The sequence below is a fragment of the Lepidothrix coronata genome, unplaced genomic scaffold (assembly GCF_001604755.1).
Source record: "Lepidothrix coronata isolate B3197 unplaced genomic scaffold, Lepidothrix_coronata-1.0 Scaffold103, whole genome shotgun sequence".
Classification (NCBI taxonomy): Eukaryota; Metazoa; Chordata; class Aves; order Passeriformes; family Pipridae; genus Lepidothrix; species Lepidothrix coronata.
The window spans coordinates 1,123,335-1,145,105 of record NW_016690283.1 but is presented as its reverse complement, the minus strand read 5'-3'; the positions used below and the strand labels follow the sequence as shown (position 1 = coordinate 1,145,105).

At 46.5% G+C, this 21,771-nt stretch overlaps 1 protein-coding gene across 1 annotated transcript in view; it reads right to left on the bottom strand.

Annotated features, from left to right (window-relative positions):
• The window catches only part of MRAS (muscle RAS oncogene homolog), a 34,611-nt gene extending 21,156 nt beyond the window's left edge, over positions 1-13,455 (bottom strand). Inside the window, 3 exon segments of the mRNA XM_017823588.1 lie at positions 10,905-10,986; positions 13,302-13,347; positions 13,350-13,455. Coding sequence (XP_017679077.1) covers positions 10,905-10,986; positions 13,302-13,347; positions 13,350-13,440 — 219 coding nt within the window. The 5' untranslated portion in view covers positions 13,441-13,455.
• Between the last annotated feature and the right edge of the window lie 8,316 nt (positions 13,456-21,771).

The window sequence follows — 21,771 nt, the reverse complement described above, 5'->3', positions numbered from 1 at the left end:
GGATATAAATGGCTTTTTAAAGACTCCCTTCCCTCCTGGCAAACACACTTTGCGTCTCTTAGACAGCTGCAAAGAGCTGAAGACCGTGAAGTTCCGTGGTAATAGCATTTTCATGAGGGAATGGGTGAATCCTGTCAAGTCCCAGCAGCAGATGGAAGAAGGTGAGGAGAATGGGAATCTCCAGGCTATTCCCAAAAATCTGTCCTCCACCTGCAAATCTTCTCTAAAACTTGACTCATGATTGTGTCCTTCCTAGGCAAAAAGACTGTTATTGTCCATATCCTATGGAAAAAACCGACACATTGCCTGTTCACTCTTTGCATCACAGTGTTCCCTGAAATTATCTGTGAGTTGTGGGGCAACACTGATGTTTCTGCAACACTGCTACACCCCGGGTCACAGGGCAGGCTTGTAGGGCTCTGTGAATTTTCCCAGGCTCCTAGGTTGAGGACAGTCCTCTTGGTTCCCCCCACAACCCATCTAATACTCATTTACAGGTAAAGAAGAGCACAGAGTATGCTAGTCTGTAATGCCAGAGCTTTAGTACAGCTTCACCAGCATGGACTTCAGAAGATGAAGGAATAGCCCTCTCCTAAGCTTACCCAAATAGGCACTTGGCCTATTTTACTCAAAATTGAATGAATCTAAATCCGAGAACTGCATGGAAGGCTATTCAAGGCATTTCCCAGGTCCATGTCATTACTCTGTCACTTGGAAGACTCCAGGATCTCATCACTGGCCCAGGACTCGTAACAGTAATTTTTTCCAGGCTCGTTACAGTGTCTGCCAAGAGCATAAGCCTCTTATTTACGTACAGCATGCTGGGGAATTGACTCTGTACTTGGCAAATCTAACAGCCTTGTCTCAAAGGGGAGTGTGGGCAGAATTTGGGGCTGGGTACTGGGATGAAGAGTAGGGTGAGGGGTGGCTGTGCCCTCTGCCCTACACATGGTGTGCACGGTTTTGTGAAGCCACAGCATCCCAGTGAACCTGCCTGAGGACAGGGTGCACTGCCAGCATCCCAGCCATATGCCAGGCCAGCCCTGGTGCCTCTTCTCAGCCCTTCTCTTTGGCAAACTCCTCGGCTGTCAGTTCTCTCCCTGCTCTCTGCCAGCCTGGACAAGGCCTTACAGTGGCAAACACATACCTTGACACTCAGACCAGTGGGCAACTGGCCAAACCACCCTTGAGGAACAAAGTTTACCCTTGCATGACTCAAGTCCTCCATCCTGTCAAGTGCATTCACTCTGCCAGCACTGGAGAGAAGAATCTCACAAGGACACCCCTTCAGAAAAGAGGTATTGGGGTCCCAGCTGGTGTTGCTCAGCACCTGCACTTTGCTGTTGAATGCCCAAGTTTCTTCTCAGGTGTCATGAGTGGATGAATCCATAGAGAAGCACTTGAAAAATCAACACATCTTTGAAAGGACCCTACAGGTCAGTTGACCCAACTTCAGACCTCTGTGCCTGCCCCTCACCCTCCAGTTTCAGCACAGACCTGCACCAGGATACCCTAAGCCTGGTTCTTTCTATGCTCAGCCTAAACTCTGCCTCAACTTTTTAAGTCATTCAACTTGCAGCCGTGTGGGAGGGAATATATGTACATTCATTTACACTTCCATTATGCCCTGTGGTTTGGCAGGTGGTGCTGCATTATGGATTTAAACAGTGCCAGCAAGTGAGTCTACAGCACTTCACTGGATTAGCATGCTATGGGAAATCATACCTCAGAAGTGTTCTGCACTCTAGTGAAGCACCTCCAATGAATGAGGCAACAGCAGGGCTCCAACAACCACTACCTCTGTGCAATCACATCAGAAATTCACTCACAACTCCAGGGAAAGATAAACTTCCTCAAAACCCACATTACCATTTGGTGGGGGAAAAAAAAAAAGAAAAAAAAAAAGCAAAAGCAGACTCTCATGCAAGTTAAAAGAAAAGAGAGAGGCACACCCTCCACTGTCACTGCCATAAAGCATCTTTCACATACACCAAACAATAACATCTTCTGCTTTTGCCCTATAAACTGGATCTAGCATTCACATGGAAGAAACACACCACACATGGTTATACCCATTTCAGAGGTCAGCTTTCAAGGTACTCAGGCTCCCAGCACCCCACGCCAAAGATGATGCCTTCTGTCTTATCAGGCTGGCACTGACAGATTTCCAGAAACTTCAGTAAAACTCCCTGAGAGGATGCTATCCTGGAGGGATGAGGAGGTGTGCTGGGCTATAGCTGACCCTCTGAGGACCTCCCTCCCCAGGGAAATGCAGACAATGAACACACCACTCAGTCTTCCAAAAAGGGGAAGGTAAGGACCTTTGATGAGATGAGAGGATAAAGCACCAGTTAAACACTGCTATCACCACATTGCTCATCATTTACTCAGGTTGGACACACTAATTTTTCTTTAGCTGAGTGGTACTACAGTGCCACTGTCCATTGCAGCCGCACCTGCAGTGGTACACAGCACTGGCTCCCACAACAGTACAGGGCTTGTGCTTTACCCTGGGCAATGGGAAGGGTCGATTCAGAGGTAAGATTGCACATGAACCAAATAAAGCAAAGTAACTGGACAAAGTTTCTGAGTCTAGACTGTTGAGTTAAATCAAGAGCTACCTTCAAAGGAGAATCCTTGGTCCTTGATTAGCTCTTCCAGAGCACTGCTCTGGTTTAATTACTCTGCTCTTCTGTTTGAACACACTTCCTTGCTCAGATTCTTCTAAGTTTCAATCTCCTACAGACCTTAACTGAGAAGTTCCAAAGAAATGTTTGGGTTCTGCCATGAGAGCCCAGGAAGATCCATTTTTAAATGCCATCCACCACACAGCTCTGAAGTACAGCTATCCTGCTGCAAAGTTGCAACTGAGTCAAGATATCAAGGTCTTTCCTTAAAAATAGCCAGATGCAGCATTCTGTTTCTCTAACCTTAGGGTATATCTCATGTCATTCCTCTGCATGCCATTATTTTTTAAACACCAAGCAAAGAGATGTTTGCCTTAGTCTTGGCAATTCAGGTAAATCTCTCATTTGCATCACAGATTACATACCAGACTCACAAAAAGACCAAGAAATTTGGATTTGGCCCTTCTTTGTACTACTGGGTTATCTGCAAGGGACACGATCTCTATGTAAGAGACTTTCTCTTACGCTTCATCACCTTCAACGACACTTCAAACATAAAATTTTAGCTGAAACATAACTATAGATATTGTTACTTTATCTTGACCTGGTGAGTTATAATACAACATGGGATGGTTTACCCCGATGGCATCTTGACATGTCTGTGCATATAAAATATCTCTATTAAAAGCACAGATAGAAACAGCATGGATCACAGCCACTTGAAAAAAAATAAAATAAACCCCCAAAGCATTAAGGGCTGGTAAGGGACAAGATTACTTTCATCCTGCCACAGCATGTTTCAATTTAACCACTGCATCTCTCAGCACTTTTGGTTCATATTCTTTTACCACACAGAGACACAAGTTTGGTATACGCCCAGCCTTAGGAAGGGGAAATGGTATTTTGGGTCACCAGTTCCACCCACAGTGTCCACCCACCCCTCCAATCAACAAGGCTTTTGAAGTGCACCAGTCCCAAACAGAAGCCAGAATGCATTAGCCTGGGGTCAGGAGGGCTTGGGGAGCTGGAGTGCTCCTGAGGTTGGGAGATGTTTTAGCAGTTTGTTTGTGCCAAGAGGCTTTGTCAGCAAGTCCCTCATCTCCTGCTGCCCATGAGGGCCCCCTGCAGTTCTGCCCCAACCATGGACACTGGCAGGCACTTCCTCAGCTCTTTCATTACTGCCTTGAAGGTGACACCTCCAGTCACTGCCAGAGTTCAGCAGTCCTTCACTGCTATGGCTGAGGTGACTCCTCTTTGTCCCTTCCCACCTCTCAGCTAGGCCAGTCCACCTCTTCATGAGTCTTTCCAAACCCACATGAACTGCAACTACTGTTACTTTGTTCTATTTGCTTTTACCCCAAACCAGAGGAGGCAATCTGACCTCCAAACCATCCAACTGCTCCCAGTGTTTTGTGCAGCAAAAGGATTTATTTTCATGCTGTACAAAACCAAACATTTTTTCGACGCAGGATATGCCCGAAAATGCAATTTTTCTCCTTTACTTTGAGAGCCTAGCATTTATTTCCATATTCTTGTGAGATTGGTATGTAAACAACAGGGAGAGACTTGCTGTGCTCAGGAGACCTTAAAATATGAGTCCTATTTCTCTGTCCTCCTGGATCCAGTAAGTCATCCTCCTGAGGTTCGAAATGTTTCTGAAACTCATAATTTAAAAGTCCAAGGAATAAAATGGGGTTGTTGGAGATCTTTCCCAACAGAAAAGTAGATTGAAACTATTGTGTTATTAAATAATTCAAATCCCAGATGCTTAATTAAACAGAATTTCTACACTGCAAAAAGAATAAGGAATTATGTATTCTCTTAGCTAACTTTGCTGATTAACATGAAAGTCTTTTCATGCTCCACAGTCATTTGGTCCAAGTCAAACTTTTGAAGACAGACTTAATACTTCACAGGTAAATCTCATGTAACAAAACCCTTGCTGTTCACAAGACTGAGGTGATGCAGCAGCTTGTCAGCCTCTTTGTGCTTTGTAGAGCCATTCTGCAGGATGTGCAGAGGAAGTGATGCTCAGCAGAGCATCTTAAGAGAACATTCAGTATCTCTTCAGACCAGCCCAAACCTCCAGAAAAGCAAATGGTCTGCTCAGTTCCTCATGCCTGTCATTTCACCTGTTTGCAGATTAGATCTGAAAGCATCCACAGCATGTGGAGGAAACAGAGAAGTCTCTCTCAAAGTGCTCTGCCCTTGAGCTACAAAATATCTTCTGAGGGAAGAACTGCAAGCACTCATTCAAGTCCACCTCATTGCTACAGCTCATCATGACCTTTGGACTTAAATTCAGAGCCATGATCCTTCACCACCAAGGTCTCTTCAGGTGGAAGTGAAGTGCACGGGCTGGGCGATACCTGCCTTGGACAGCTACGTCAGACATAGGCAGGTGCTTTAATACTGAGATCACACACTACTTTGAGAGCTACAATGGCAGTACTTGACATTGCATTGTTGTTTCACAAAAACAATTCACAACAGCTTAGGGTTTTTCCCAGAGCACTGGGGTGTGACTCCTCCTGCTCCAAGGTTAGTTAGGGATTTTTGTCCTCATGAAACACCAGCAGCCACCAAACCAGACTCTGTCTGCAACTGCAGCTCGGCAGCAAGAACTACTGAGACAAAAGGATTCCTTCAGTGATTTCCCCTTTCCCAGTTCATCACCACACAGCACAAACTCTGTGAATATCCTTCATGACTCTTTCTGGGATTGAGCACTTGGTACCGAACAATTTCTTCCAAAGTCCTACTTGGCAAGTTTTGCACTTTGGTGGCACTAATACTTCGATACCAAGTATTACACAAGACATCAGCTACATATTTTCTGAAGATCACAATCTTTACTAAATTGCCAGCTGTCTATGCAGACCACTCATGAGCTATCTGGGTATGCTAAGTACAGATGACAGACCGATAACAGTGTCTGGATGTGTCCAGAGATTAAATTCCATCTGCGTCCTGTTACTTTTTGTCATTTCATACTCTTTCAGAGTCATTCTGTGTCCCAACAATCAACTGGCAAAGAGTCTGTATCACATCCTCTAAATGCTTTTTTGGAGTTCCCATGCCTGGAGACATGCTACAGGGGGTGTTTTCATATCTCTAAGTGGGATGGCCAGTTCAAGTAAAAAACTAGATGGGATTCTCACTAGCCAATGTCCATTAACATCCTTTTAACTTGAGCTGGGTGGGTCTTTTTTCCAGCTGTTGTCTATCAGACTCATCATTAGGCTATGTGCTTCCAGCAATGCAAATAGCAGATCCCTATTCAAGCCCTCTTACATTTGCAAGATGAGCAAGAATTTGTTTCCACCAACCAGAGCACCCCTTACACTGAAAAACAGAACAGGCTGCAATAGTGTACCACTGAAAAATACATCAAAGGAAGCTTAAATTTTCATACTGATATGACCAAGTCTTAAAAAAATCCAAATCCTAAGAAAACAACCAAAAAGAGTCCAATAAAGCTGAAGATTTCACTTTAATAATTATTTTCTGCTTACTTCAAAAACTCCTCCTTTCAATAAGTGGACAAAACAGAGGAGCTGCAGAGTCCCTTGCTGTTACCAAATCTGCGGTTTTTGGGCACATGGTGCTATCAGGGTTTGTTCACAGAGTCTATCTCCATACTCTGTTGTTGGCTCACCCAGCAGTGAAATCCTAGTTCCAGTCCTTCCTCTACCTGAGACAGGAGCTGAGCCATGCTGACACTTGGAAAGCTGAATTCACTGGCACTCTCAGATCGCTATTTCATTAAGGAACTTTTAAATAAAACAAGCACCAACTGAATCAGTGTCAAGACATGCCATAAGTGAAAGTATCTGAACCCTGACATCCTTGTGTCCCTGGCTCTGAAAGAAAAGCTCCATCAGCTTGTGCCACAGCAGACCCCAATGTTACATCTTCTTGGGACTCTAGCTCTTGTGGAGGAGCACAAGAAGTAAGACATGCCCAGGCTCTGCCTGCTCCCACTCAGGATGCAGGTACCCATTCCTGCAGTGCTGCAGGCATGGCCCAAGAGGAGCAGTGACATCCCTTCCCTGGCTGCGACCCAAGTATGACTTTCCAGCAGCAGCACAGTAACCACTGGGAGGTAGTCAAACTTCTACCCAAGCCCAGGGAATTCAACAGCACTGAGCACTCCCAAGTTTTCCAAGAAGAATATTTCACTGTACCAAACACACGGTACATGATATGGACCCCGAGCAAGGCACAGCAGGACTTACAGCTGACTTCAGTGGGCTTTACTTTGATCCGTAAATCCTCTAGACACTTCCCAAGAATGTTGCTCAACTCCCGCTGCCTTCAGCCTCACAAGAGGTAGACATAAATACTTAGCATTAGCATAGCTGCCCATGACTCATTTTTTCTCTCTTTTAAATATAGCATCCTATAAACTTGGATACATTCTGAGCACTAAAACTCATATTGTTACTGTTCACCATGCACTCAAAACACAAAATTCCTCTTGCCAGCTTTGGACAGCTTCCTTCCCCCAAACCAAAACACTGGTGCCCCTCACAAGGCAGAGATGGAGTAGCGGTGGCTTTCCTCCCTCTGGGAGCCCAGGCAGCACAGAGACACAGCAAAGTGACAACAGAAGGCTGTGGAGCTGGGCAGAAGGCTCCATCATCAGGCCAGCCACTCATATCAACTTTATTAAGAAGAGCAGAGCTGGCTCTGGGCACAGGAAGAGCAGGGATTTGCCCAGAGGAACATGGTTTCACTAGCTGGGAAGCAGCCCGTGCCAGCATTGGGGAAGCCAGACTCACTGAAGAAGTGGGGGTGGCGGCAACATCTCTAGCTGGGAGATGCTCCCCATTCCTCATCTTCCTCCAGACATACATTATCTTCCTCCTTCCATCACCAGGCTTGAGATTTCTTCCTTAGAAAAGCCCAAGTCCAAATTGTCTAGCCAAACAAATGCCCCCTTGGTGCCTCAGAAGCACCAAGGAAGAACCTGATGGGAAAAACATGGACTGGAGCTTGTTCGTTTCCATGGGAATTGAGACCCTGTTTTAGCACCCTCCTGCCTGTCCTGCTGCAGACTTTCCTGTGTGATCAATCCTGTGTGCTGTGTTTAGCTTTAGTGAATACTTCAGTTCCCCAGCTGTACAAGTGAGATAAATTGCAGGTCCCTATCTCACAGGTATGTTGCAAAATAAATATGTTTTGCATTACAAGTGTTACAGGAATGCTTTAAAAATTTCACAAGTATCAAGACTAATCCATCACTGCTCAAAAAGAACCCTAGGATTAACAGCAAATTGAAGCTTTACCTATACAAACAGAGCATGCAAGACTGTTTTCGGAGTTTATCTGTTTCTTCTGATAACCATGTTTGCCCTGGTTCCAGTCACAAGTTGTTTGAATTCAGTGCACCAAATCCTGTCTGGAGAAATGTATGTTTTGCTACAGCGATAGCTGAGACATCAGTCATCCTCTCAGCTGTCCTAAAGACATAGCTGAAAATGCATGCTCATATCCATCCTGCTGTCAGATGACCGAAAAGTACATCTTTACCTCCTGGACCTCTCTATTAAGATTATCCAAGAGACTCTACTTACCACAGTATTTTTTTAATTGTTTATTCAACATTCTTATTTAATATCTGAAATGAGTTGAGTGGCAGAGCTGCTGCTCTCATTCTGGAAACTGGCATTTTTAAAGACAAGATAAACAGAAGCCTTTTCTTAAAACTTTCAGGAGTATATGTAGCTAAAAAAGCTGATTCTTGTTTAAAATGATGACTAAGACTCTTAGGAATCTAACTCCCAAAGTCACACAGGTAGTTTTGAATATGTTACCCTTTTAGAGTAATTATGCCATCAAAGTTCCAGTCAAAAGCTGATGAGCGTTACTAATATATGCCGGTGAGAGAGCCTGTACACGAAAGACCTTCTTGGTTTATTTCCACTATAGTAAGTCAGAAAGCACACCAAGACTTATTTTCACATACAAGAGTAACAGACCCGACTGCAGGAGACACTTAACCAGGTTAGACCACAGCTCAAGGAGTAGATTTACTGTAAACTGGCTGCAAGCTGATGCAGTTGTACCTGTTTTCACTGGAGGTGATGGAAACTTGGAGCAGCTGTTTGGTCTTCAGTGGACTAACACCACTCACTACATAAACCAGTTTGGCCCATCACCTGAACAAGTCACCTGAACAAGTCACCTGAACAAGTCACCTGAACAAGTCACCTGAACAAGTCACCATTCAGACACAAAATAGTCCCCAGGAAGTCGTCAGTGACATTCATGTCTAGACCAAGAACCAGGAAGATACAGTCAAGAGAAGTGNATACAATATGCCATTTTTACCACCCCACATAAAGTTATATATTTGGTACAACATTCTTTCCAGAAGCAGACCTTCTTAAAGAGAAGGCAGGACAGGCATTATGTTACCTGGGAGAAGGGTGAAGGAGTGTCACCACCTTCTTAAGCTGCTCTATAGTAGAAGACAAAAGTACAAGCGAGTAGTTCAAGATTTTAATCTTGAGCCTATCAATGGCAAACAAATTCTGAGGCAAATGAGATTTAGCTAAAAGTTAATAAAAGGTTATGGAAGCACTGAGCATTTCTGCTGGTCAGTTCTGGCCAGAAGAAGGAAGGGGAATCCCATCCCAGCATGTCCCAGATACTTAGATGCCTTCTGAAGTACCTCAGCATTTGCTATATTTATGCCCCCAACACACCCCACAAAGAACTAACTTCTACTAACTCATTTTAGAAAGAAGAAAAGTAGATTCTGTGAGAGGCAGATTCATTGGTATCTATAAGAGTTGCTGACCTTAGCCTACCCACCTCAGGCCAGTCTGTGACAGAGAAGGTACTTGGGGGCAGGTTTCCCATCTCTTCAGCTAGCTCCAGCAATTGGACTGGTCTCTCAGATGAAACCCATATGCCTGAGCAGCACTAAGCATCACTTACTGAAAAACTAGTGTCTGAAGCAGTAAAATTGCAGGAGAGTAAGTACCACAAGTAGTATAAGTACAGCAAACTACTAATAAATATTAACTTCTCCCACCCCTGCCCCTACCTCTTCCCTCAATCATTATTTCAGGAGACATATTTTTGTACAATTATTTCATCATCTAAGATCAGGTGGCCAGTCTGCCATATCTCTAGGCAAGGCTTCCATACGTATTACTCCTCCATTGACATTTTCTCACATAGACACATGCATGGATCAGCAATTGCTCCACTACGTTCTCAAACAGAGAATAAGAGAGTTATAAATCCCAAAAGAATGCGTATGCCAAAAAAATCTGAAGTAACAGCTGTTCATTTCTCCCCTGTTCAGGAAGAGCCAGTTGTGGCTTATTGCAGATGTTATTGAAGTTGATGGACTTGCTCTAGATTTACTTTGGATACAAATACTCAGGATGTGACCCACTGGAGCGCTGGAACTTTGTTTCCCCATGGAGAAAAATACAGCCAGGGACATGGAAGTAGAAGAGGAAGGTTATTCTCCCCTCCCCAGTAAGTATCTTCTGTCAAATACCTCTGTAAACAACAACAGGAGAAAGAAGCAGCAACTCCACCAAGGAGTGGGCTAACATTCCTCACATCTGACAGTCCCACGCTCATTCTGTTTTCACTGGGACCAAATCCTCCCAATCCTTCATTAAACTTGAGTGCCTTATACACCAAGAATAATATCACTGATCTTTAAAAGGTCACTTTCAAGGGACATTTCCATATCCATATCTTTTAGTACCACTTCTCTTCCTCAGCCCTGTCTTGGAAGCCTGAAAATTAATTCCCTGTTTTTCATATAGAATCTGTCCCCTCAACCCTGATCTACTTATTTATGACAGTAAAAGCTTATGCAAACACCACCACCACCACCACCATACAGAAACACTCCCCTTTTCATTCCTGTGGATTCATGTTAATATTCTCCACCTCCAGAGTCTGAAGTACTCTCTGCACTGAGGGCTGCACATTCCCAGGCTGAGGTGCAATCCCTCCTGCCTCCACTTCTGCAGGTAAGAGAGGTAAAGGGATGAGTAGTCATGGAGAAGTTACAGTGCTGAGGCAAAAGCAGCTTCATAAGGAGTAGGGGCACTGCACCCCAGCAGAGGCCCCACTGTAAAGGCTGAGTGAGTCTGAAGTGAGGAGCCACCAGAGTGACAGTGTGGCTGAAGCAGTGACAACCAAACCAGGTAAAACCAAATTATTAAGACTGGTCCAGCTGAAGTCTGGAGCCTAAAACTTTCAGAGGGCAGAGTGATTCATCTTAATGAACTGACTCACCTGGAGCCAGCAGGTCAGTAGGGATGCCAGGGTTGGCAGCTGTGGGTAGAGGTTCTTGGCTTGAATCCAGCCACAAAAAATATTTCCCATCCAAAGAAGGAAGATAAAAATGAAAGGGCAGAAATGAATGAAGCCAAACAGCTTTCCTCAAGGAGCTGTCCAGAATTAAGAGCAGGAGGGAGCAGAGTTTCTGCCCCAGTGGTCTCAACACCACCAGGAGCACATGGTGTGAGCTAAAGGGCCATGGAGGTCTCAGGTACAGGCACTGCTGCTGTTTGCAGTTAAAGAAGAGCCCACAGAAGAAACCACAGCATAATGTCAACAATAATGAATCATCGCATCCATTTTTCCTATATGCACCTGCCCTTACACTGCCATCATGTACTACTTTGCCAATGACAACACACAGGACTCATCCTCCTCCTTCCAGTCCCCAAATTACATGTCTTTTGCCAGTGCCAAAAAAATGTGTGGGGAGATGGAAGGAAGTCCTCTCTAACCACCAGATGATAGAGTTTTATTCCTCCTTAGGGTTAGCCTCAGGCCCAGTTTAAGAAAAAAACACCCAATGCAACACATACAAAAAACTCCCCCCATGAAGAAGACAATTTTAGTTTCTGTAGTTCTTAGTTCCAGCTTATGGAAACACCCATCAAAAACAATAAGTAGAACTGCCTCTCACATCATTTCTGAAAACTGGTGCTAGACCAGCTCCGACCCTAGTGCAGCTGCTCTGGTTTGGGAGTCATGCTAGTGGGGTGTTTGACCCTCTGCAATCTGGGCTATGTGCTCTATCATACAGGATATCTCCTGGAATGGAGGAGCAAAATCAAAGAAAGACAAATTGATGCAGAACTATAATATGAAACCCACCTGTTTTTCTATATACACTATTACTTTTAAGGAGATGCTGTCAGCTTTATATTTTCAGACTCAAGTATATTGAAATAGAGATTCTACCTCTCTTAGGCAGTCCAAGGCTATATTACAGAGAGGTGGTTTTTTTAAAGCTATTACTTCATAATTTCCTTGCCACACCCCTTGTTCTCTCTTATCTTTCTACTAGCCTTCTTAATTTAATAGACCCTGTTCTTGCAAAGCTCTTTACAAATTCAGAGCAACAGAAAGAACCTTTCATAAAGAAAAATGACAGGTTTAGGCCTTTGAAATACATCTCTCGCATGCAGAAAGAGCCTGAACTAACCAGATAATTTCACAGTGAAAATTCAGAAAGCAGATCTATAGCCAGGTATGACCACAAAGTTGGTGTTCTTTTCTTAGTACCAGCTATTGCATGAAGAACAGTTACCAGATAAGACATACACAGAACATTTCCAGTCAACAGCAGCCGTTTAAGCCTGCAACCAAACTCCGAACTTAGATGACTTAAGCTACCTGAGGAGTTGGTGGCTTAGATTTTCATATTTCTGTAACATTACTATAGAACAGTGCCAGCTGACAGTGCTGAAGGGCTGCAGTTCCCTGTGCTGGGAAAAAGCCTCACACTGGGGTTAGGACTCCACTGTGTGCTTTGCTCTTTAACAAAAGCCCAGTCCGACCTGCCAGTGTGAAGTCCCAGTTTGTTCCCTAACGTGAACAGTTCGACAGGGAAGCTCAGTGGAGCAGCGAAATGCAGGATGCTTGAGACTGGTCCACCCGAGGTCTAACACTTAACTTGCTCCTCAGCTTGCAGCCAGCGCGGCTGCATGTTAGTTTCTCTGTCTAGGAAGCAGCTCTTTCTACACTGTTTCCAGGGCTCTTGAGCCGTTGATTAAAACAAATCAACAAAAAAGTTACAAGTTTTCTTTCTAATCCCCAGCAATCCCAATCACAAGAACTGAAAAATCCTTGTCCTTCAACTGCGGTTCAGTTTGTTTTCTTAAAGCAAAGAGAAAAAAATAAAGTAAAAGTAAAGTAAAACCAGAAAAAAAACAGTACCTCCTTCTCTCCTTGTTTCTTCGTAATTGAAGATAGCATCTCTATCTTTCTTCTAAAAGTCTAGCAAACAACTCAAACACGTTAATATGGAAGCTTTCACTAAGTACTCAGTTGTCCAAGAGCAGTTTTAATGCAAGATAAGAAACCTCGCCATACCCAGATCAGATCAGAAGACACATGGGGTAGGAAAGTAAAACATTATCGTAGCTCTGAATCCGTGGCGGGGGTGGGGGGGGAGCACCCCTGATACAAGCAAAATCCTAACAAACCCTCAATTTACAAAAGACCTTCCATTACACAGCGTAACTCAGAGCGACTCCTCAGCGCGCACACCCAGAAGACACGGACCCCATAGCATTCCAAGCACTGCGCCATACACTCCCTTTTCTTCCCAGCGTTCGGCAGGGAAGGGAAGCCCCCCGGGGCCCGCAGCCCACCCGCCGCACGGAGCCCCCGTACCGTCCGTCCCGCGTCCGGCGCTGCTGCGAGCGGCGGCTCCGCGGCCACGGCCGGCGACAGCCCTTCCTTCGCGACACCGAGCCCTGCCCAGGGAAAGCGGCGGTGCCCGGGGCGCGCTCTTCCCGGCCCGGGGGCTCATGCCAGCGCGGGGCGCCGCATTTCGGCAGGAATCGCTGTGGGGAGAGGAGAGGAGAAGAGGCGAGGGGGAAGCCCCGCCGCGGTCACAGCCGGGTGTCACGGCGGTCCCGCCCCTCCCGCGGGCTTGTCACGCGTGGAGCGCCGCGAGTGCCCCGGCGCTGTCCCGCACCCCGCGGGGCACGGGCGGAACGAACCGCGGGTTATTGTTCGCCTGGCCGTGTCCCCCCCGCGCCGCTCACAGAACAGAACAGAACAGCCCCGCACCGAGCCCGCTCCCCGCCCGCTCACCCGGGCTGCGGGACGCGCCCTCAGCGCCCGCCCCTGCCCGCCGAGAGGCGCCCGCGGCCGGGCAGCGCCGCCGGCCCCCGCCCGCTCTCGCCCCGGCGGCCGCGGCAGCGCAGCCCGCGCCGGCCATCCCTTATATCGCCGCGGCGGCTGCTATAAATAGCCCGGCCCCGCCGCCGGGGGCCGGGCCGGGCGCCGCCGGAGGGGGTTTCGCGGCGGTGCGGGGACCCGCCATCACCTGCGGCTCGGCGGCAAGGACGTGTCTGTCACTTTGGACCCGTGTCGGTGCCGCTCTCCGGCGGGTGCGGGCGGCGTGGCGGCTCCCGGGGGCCCGGGCCCGCCGACCCCCGGCGCGGCAATGGGCCCGTCCGCCGCCGCCGCCGCGTTAAGGTGGAACCGCGGGGCGGGAGCGGCCGCGGCACCTTAAGCCGCTGGGGCCGGTCCTCGGCGCGGCTCTCCCCGCTCGGCACCCCTGGCCCCGCGGGGCTGTGGGTGAGGGGGAGCGGAGCGACCCTCCGGGCCGTGGAGGTTTGTGCTGCCGCCAGGAAACGAAGAGGAGGAGGAGGAGAGTCAACAGCCGGTTCTCTGCCTGATGGACGGGGCAGCAGCCGGAGGGCACGGGATGATACAAACGCCGTTCATGCCACATGAGCACAGCACACACTGAGCCTTTGAGAACCAGCTGCTATACGCACACCAGCCCTGCTCCCACTACATTTCCCCCTCCCACCAAGCCTCATCGACTTTTATAGCAATAACAGAATTTGCATTTAATACACCGGAGCTCATCCTAGATGAGATTCTGGGAACACATGTGCAGTGGTTACTTTTCCTACTTCTCCTTTGTGCTCTTGGCTGGCACTGGGAGACAGAACCAAAGCATCACTTCACATCTCACCTGTGGGCTCCTTTGCCACCTCACATCTTGCATCAGAGACAGCAAGAGTCCTGCTCCCGCATGGGCATGCACTCACTGACACATGTTGCCCTCACAGAGGAGGCTGGCAATACCCATGTGGGAATAATCCATGGCAGTAAGGATGGGCCAGGCTGGCTGTGCCCATGTCCTACCATGGAATTATCTTGGGCACAACCCTGCAGGGTGCTCAGGGACATGCCAAGTACCCAGAGCATCTCAGAGAGCTACATTTAGGCACCCGCTGATTTACCTTGCTGGGTCAGGGCCTGCCTCCTTGCTGGTGTGCAAAGAAAATGTACATTTGATATGGTTCTTAAACACAAGTAAACAGCCCCAGCTCCCCTCCTGTGCCACATTAGCATTAAGTACACTCCACTGCTCCCCCAAAAGGTACTACCCAAGGCAGTCTGGTCCCACACTGCAGCATGCATGAAACAAGACAGCCTCCATGCTATCTTTCCACATAAGTAAGAGGCAGAGAGGAGCACACTGCCATTTCACAAACAAGATACACAAGTGTCTGCCTCAAAATCTGCACTGGTCCAGTGGCATGGAGGAGGTGCGAGGGAGCAGACCCACAGCAAGCTGCCATAACACACCTGGCTGTGGTCCCCATGACTGCTGACCCTGCATATTCTTCACTAATCTCACCCTATCGGGAGACACAGGACACATGTCCAGAAGGACTCCCACAGGCTTTCCCAACGCGTGGGATAGAGGTGTTTTGTTCACATAAATCAACAGCTGGGTCTGTAAGATGTGTTTGTCAACAAGAGTCAGATATTTACACAAGAATTTGGTGTGAAACTCAGCTTCTCTGTTGGCTACAAATTTTCCTTCTAGTACAAAAGAGTCTCTTCAGTTTGCCAGGGCAGATTGGGATGGAGGGGGATTTCTCAGGGCAGTGCAGCGATGGAGGTGACTGGCTACGAGGAATCTGGTTTTTGCTATCAGCACATCTTGCCACCAGTGAGGGCAGAATTGGCAAAGCTGCACACAGGTTATTTATACACCCTTGAAGTGTGGAAATGTTGTCACTAACTGCTGCTGGGACATCAGTCCTGGGATTGGTAGGCCAAAGATTTCAGGTTTAGATCTTTAAATCTGAGCATCTTTGTATTTGGGCATCTTAAACAGATTGCCCTTCAGAGCAGGCACATTTCTGCTTCTGTGGAGGTAACTGCATTTGCAAACCAAGCCCAATATTCAGACACCCAAACCCCCAAACCTGAAGATCTCTGATGCATTTCGTACCAAAGTCTGTAACATTTGAGAGGAGAAGCCCATGGCCTGTTTCCTGTATATCGGGTATCCAGGCTATTCGTCAGTTCTCAGTAGCCTTCCTGTCCATAAGAAATACTACAGTTATGTAAGGAGGAAAGCCAAAAAGTCCTCTTTCAATTCCAGCCAGTATCTGGAACAGCATTAAACTTCTTGTAGTGTGTATTCATTAACAACATTGCTAAAGGGGAATTGCTGCTGTGGTTGAGTGCTTATACAATACAACTCCTATTTAAGTGCATTTTTGTATCCTGCTGAGTCACCCCAAGGAGCCCTCAAACAAAACATCACGTTCAGTTTGACAGCAGAGGCAGAGGCATGAAGAACTTCTCCTTTACCAGCCCTCCCTGGGGGGATGTGAGTGCAGGATGGGCGACGCTTCAAACTGTGGAACCAAATGCAAAGCTAAAAGAAAAGAGTGTCTTAAAATTTCAGCCAACATTTCCCCCCATACAGATTTAAGCACATGACATTTCCAGTCTGTTTCAGCTTCAGTGAATAGATTAAAGTGACCATACAGTCTCTGAACTGCTCAGGTCACATTGTACTTCAGGGAAGCTCCCTCTAAATCAGAGGACACATTATTTATATAGCATAATATTTCACTATTAGGTCTAAATGAATGTGGCTGTTATCCCATATTAAAGCTGAGTGGGTTAGTGCAGCATGAGCCTCTTAACTTGTTTTGCTACCAGCTGCCTTTTGGGCTGCTGGGGACACTTCCCTTGCCCCAGGTCTTCAGCAGGCAGCTGCAAGCACAAGGGCTTGCACAGCACTACAGCAAGGCAGGGATTGTTTGCACCAAAAAAAAAAAGTAATGTTTTCTCTGCAGGAACAGTGCAAGAGGTAGGATTTTTGTCTGTGCAGTTCCTGCCAGTGCCACATCCCTGCAGGGAAGTTAGAAGATGGAGATGGGGTTTGAGAGAATGCAGTGGTTGTCTCATGAGCTAATCCAAGGTGCTGCTGGCATCACTGCCTGGAGGGCAGCTGGGCTGTGCTGGAGGAGGGAGCTCTACCTGGCTGCACCCTGCAGAGGTGTATGCACCATTCTGCATTGTGTCAGATCTTGCTAGAGCACAGCCCCACAGGCTTGACCCTTGGTTTTGGATTTGGAGAAGAGTGCAAGGAGACCAAAGCCTGAATGCTGTCTGATGGTTCAGCCTCAAATGAACTGCAGAGGAAAAAGTTGAGGTGCTCCTACCACTGCCAGTGGGCTCCAAATCTGAAAGAAACCAATATAGTAGCTTTGCTGTCACTGTAATTACAGTTGGACAGAGGTAGCAGATCACTGCTTCCAGCTATGGATGAGCAATATTGCTGTGCATCTATGGACTAGGAACAATGAAGCTATAAAATAGACATCTTTAACAGCTGAGATTGATTTCACTTAGTTTCTCTGGTGCTTGGCACAAATCACTGTAAAGCTACTTAGCAGTAGAGGACATCTAGTGATATTCACATGCAACTACAGAAACATGATGAAAGTTCACATGTCACTGCTTCAGAGCCAGCGTGGCTAGAGCTGGGACATGCTGCAGGAGGGCTGGGACAGGCTTACCATGAGCACCCTCTATAAACAGGTCACAAAGGAAAAACCCCCTGAAAGGCTTTATGCATAGAGAACATACAGTGAGGGCACAGAGAGGAAGCTCAGGGGAACTGGTGGTGCTGCACATTTTAAGGAGACATTACAGGGAAGTTCAGTGCTTTTATTTCTACAGCAAAGACCATGTAAGCAGGGATACAGAGATTAACATCAGTCATTTTCTTTCAGGAGTCTTTTCTCTTATCTCAATTTGCCTTTCATGTGACTCATCCTGAGCACACACTGCAAACAGCTTCAAAATCAAGATATTTTTTCTCCTCTAGTACAAGAGATCAACCCGTTCTTCATACCCTTTTGCAGCCTACTGCTCTCTGTTCCAGAAAGGATGCATAGAATACTTCCCTCCTCCAGGTTATTTATAACAGGGGATTCTCTAGAAATATTTTTCAGGACATATTCCAGGCCTAGGATGAGGAATTTGGCTGCAAAACAAAGAGACTGCCGATTTGGTTTCTAGAAAGGCAAGGTTCAGCAGAGCTTTATAAAAGAATACACTTCCCTAGGGAAATAGACTCATTTTATCTGACACTTCCCTTGAATGGAATTATTCCCATTAAGATCACCATTGATTTAGGAGTACAGGCTTCACATTTGAGGTCTCACCATCTTGCACTTACTTCCATGTCAGATGCACTCAGTCTACACGTTTTGAGGAAAGGTGAGACTTTATTAGTCCTAATAAAACACAAGGAAATTAAGTTTCTGCTGGCCAAATTAGAGCCTTGGAAATAGCTGTGCAAAACCCTGTGGCTTAGCTGCCCAAACTGGCTTTAACTCAGCAAATAGGGCTATTAAACGATGGCAGCAGACCAGACAACATTGATGGGTGCAAGCAGAGAGTGACCACAGCATCAGTTGCCAGAGAAGACTTTATTTCTTACAGAATCATTTCTCTGGGCTGAATTACATACTAAAGGCCTGATCCTGGTCACTCTTGCAATGAGAACTGAGTGTGAATCTGGTGTGCAGAGATATCTACTCAAAATGCAAAGGGTGATGTCGAAAGGCCACAGAGACACAGGCAAAAGAACAGAGGAAAAGGCTGTATTAGCTAACTGCAACAACTGTTGGTTCTTGTGCCCTTCATGCATTTATGTTATTTATCAATGGACTCTATATTTAGCAATCATAAGACCAGAGCGCGGAGTAGCCCCAGCTCTTTGCTGGCAAAGGGGCTCTCCAGAGGGCAGCTGGTGGCTAGCAGAGACTGGCACAGCTCTGAGAGCTGCACAGTAGCTGCTCATACAAGGCAGGAGTCATTTCTCCAGCACACTGAGTCATTGTAGGAAGGAGACCGAATCTTACCCAATTTCCGAAAGCAGATCAGTTCTAAGCTCTCTTGTGATGAAACAAAAGCTGGCAGAGCACATGCTGTTATGTAGCAGGCAGGGAGGCCACTTGAGACACATTCAGGAGATCTTCATGTGAGCAGTAGTTGAAGGACACTTCAGAGGCTGAAAGCTGCTGGTGTTGAGCAGGGACAGCACAGTGCAGCTGCTTCAGTACTGGAGAGCCACAAATTAATGTATGATGTGAGTTTTAAGGCAGAGGAGATGAGGAAATCAACGATGAGACAAAAGGGGAGATAGTGCCAGATGAAGCCCGATGACGACATTTCCAGGCAATTTGTTCACACTGCTGGGTGAGCTGCTTGGGGAGAGATGGAACAGATTAGAGATGACTGCATGTACTTTGCCCAAGAGCAAGAGGGCCTTGGTCACTGTGCAACTTCCATGCAGAAATATTAATAGCTGTTTCTCCTAACTACCAAAGCATTAGCTCCAGCAGATTTTACCATTTGTGCATGTGAAAAGGCAATTACTTTCCATCTTAGGGTTTTCATGTGAGGGATGTACAATGTCAGTCAATTATATGTTCACTCACCAACACAGTTTGATGAAAAAGGCGGGCTCTTGGGGGAATATGAACCTGACAGGACACATGTCAATCACAACTGTAGCAAAATTTAGCTATGAAAATCATATTCGAAAAGATACTGTGAATTCCATTTTACTGAAGAAAGAATTACGAGGGCTCCTTATGTTGCACCGACAGTCCAAAAGCAGTTGTGTGGCACTAACCTGCAGAAATATGAGAGTGAACAGGAAGAAAAACTACCTAATTTGTCTAGTTAATATCTGGTTATTGCTCAGGTTTCTGGTTGGACATTCACCATGCATCAAGAGCTAAGGCAACAGAATTAAAGCACAGGAGAAAGACAAATAGCCTGGACTGCTGCAAGGAATGAAGACAGGACATGGCAAGTGGAAAGCGATGTAACTTTTAGCATTGTTTCAGTTTTAATGATCTCAGTTTCAAACATAGAAGAGAGCTGATCTTCTTGGAGTGCTTGAGCTTTGGGCAGGTCAGTTCATCACCCCATCTGAGATGCAGCACCAGGGTTCTCTGGAGCATGCTGTGTCTTAGTCTGTGACTCCAATACAAATCAGGGAACACACATTGAGAAATTATATTGGGAGAGCTGTAGCAGCTGCAGTTGGTGGTGGCTCTGTCCTGCTATTCTCCAGAACCTCCCTACAAGCTATTTATTATTCCTAGGCTCATTTCAACCATCTTATCCAGTGACCTCCTGAATCTTTTGGGGTGCTTCAATATGGTTAGAACATAGGACAGATGATCCCCAGGAGAAGATGCAAGACAGGCTTAGCATGGAGACTAAGAAACACAGGCCCAGGATTTCCTACATCTCTCTCTTTGCACCTGGAGCTTATTTCTGCTCTGCTGCAGTCAGGCCATAGATGTATGCATAAGTGCTGTGTGTGGGTGACTCTGCCCACAAGCTCTGGAGTCGGCAGGGCTGTTCTGCCCTCCCAGTTACTGAGGGCAATACCTTAATAAAGAAGTTGAGCTTGTAATGGCTGTCAAACCTACACTGGGGCAGGGAACCTGCTCTTTACTTGTCCTTATTCACTTGTATACAGAGCAGAATGTTGTAAACAGAGCTATAAATACTCCTGTGCCCACTGCATGCTCGAGGTCAGAGCAGACCAGCATACCAATTCCTTCTGGCTTTGAAAATAAGCTATGAATCAATGCATTCATTGCAGATGGGGTATCCCTGGAATGAGGCTGATGGTGCTGCTCCAAAACATTGGCATTCTGGGCAGGAGCACTGTAGAAAACAAGGTACATGGTAGTGAACAGCACAAAGGAGGACACAAAGCAGGCAGGTCCCTAAAGCCCACCTTTGGACAGAAGTAATTCATCAGGGCACCTGGATGCCAAATCTGGAAATACCTGGTGGCTCAAGGAAATATTTATAACCCTCTGAATGGCACTGACATGTCAGGTTATGTTTTGGATCTCTCTGCTACATCTCAGCCTCCATGCTCTCCCTGTGAAACTCATTTTATAAGCAGCAAAGATGAGAGGATGGGAACTGAACTGGAGGTGGAAAGCCAGACCTCAGCCCTAGGCAGGACAGCCTGATCTTACTGCCAGCACATCAATTACCACCCTGCAAGCACAGAGAACTCAGTCAGGAAGGCAGAATGATTCCTACTCAATATTGCCAAGAGAAAAACCTAATGCTCTTCAAAGTCCTTCAAGCCTAAACTCCCTACATAGGGAAAAGACTTTGGATCCAGAATCCAGCTTTAGATTAATCCAGCCTTAGTGAAGCATGTGGATGATGGTTCACCCTCCCTACATCCTTTGTTGGAAACCCCTGTAGTTACAGCTAGAAGGGATGTACCCTCTGAATCCACCTTGGATGTCCCCTGAGGAGAGACAGTTCTCTGATTTCTGAAAGATAGTTTTATGTGGAAAGAACAAGCATCTCCAGTAAATTCTTGATGCTATTGGCCCAAAGACTACAGTAGCCAATGAAGCTGATAAAGGATCTATAGCACAAGTCTTATGGGGAGTAGCTGAGGGAGCTGGGGTTGTTTAGCCTGGAGAAAAGGAGGCTCAGGGGTGACCGAATCACTCTCTACAAACTACCTGAAAGGAGGTTGTAGCAAGGTGAGGGTTGGCCTTTTCTCCCACGTAACAAGCGACTGGATGAGAGTAAATGCCCTTGAGTTGCACCAGGGAAGTTTAAGACTGGATGTTAGGAAAAATTTCTTCACTGCTAGGGTGGTCACAATGCTCATGAAGTGGTGGAATCACCATCCTTGGAGGTATTTAAAAGAGGTATAGATGTGGCACTTAGGAACACGGTTTAATGGTGGTCTTGGCAGTGTTGAGTAAGTAGTTTAACTCAATGATCTTAAGACATC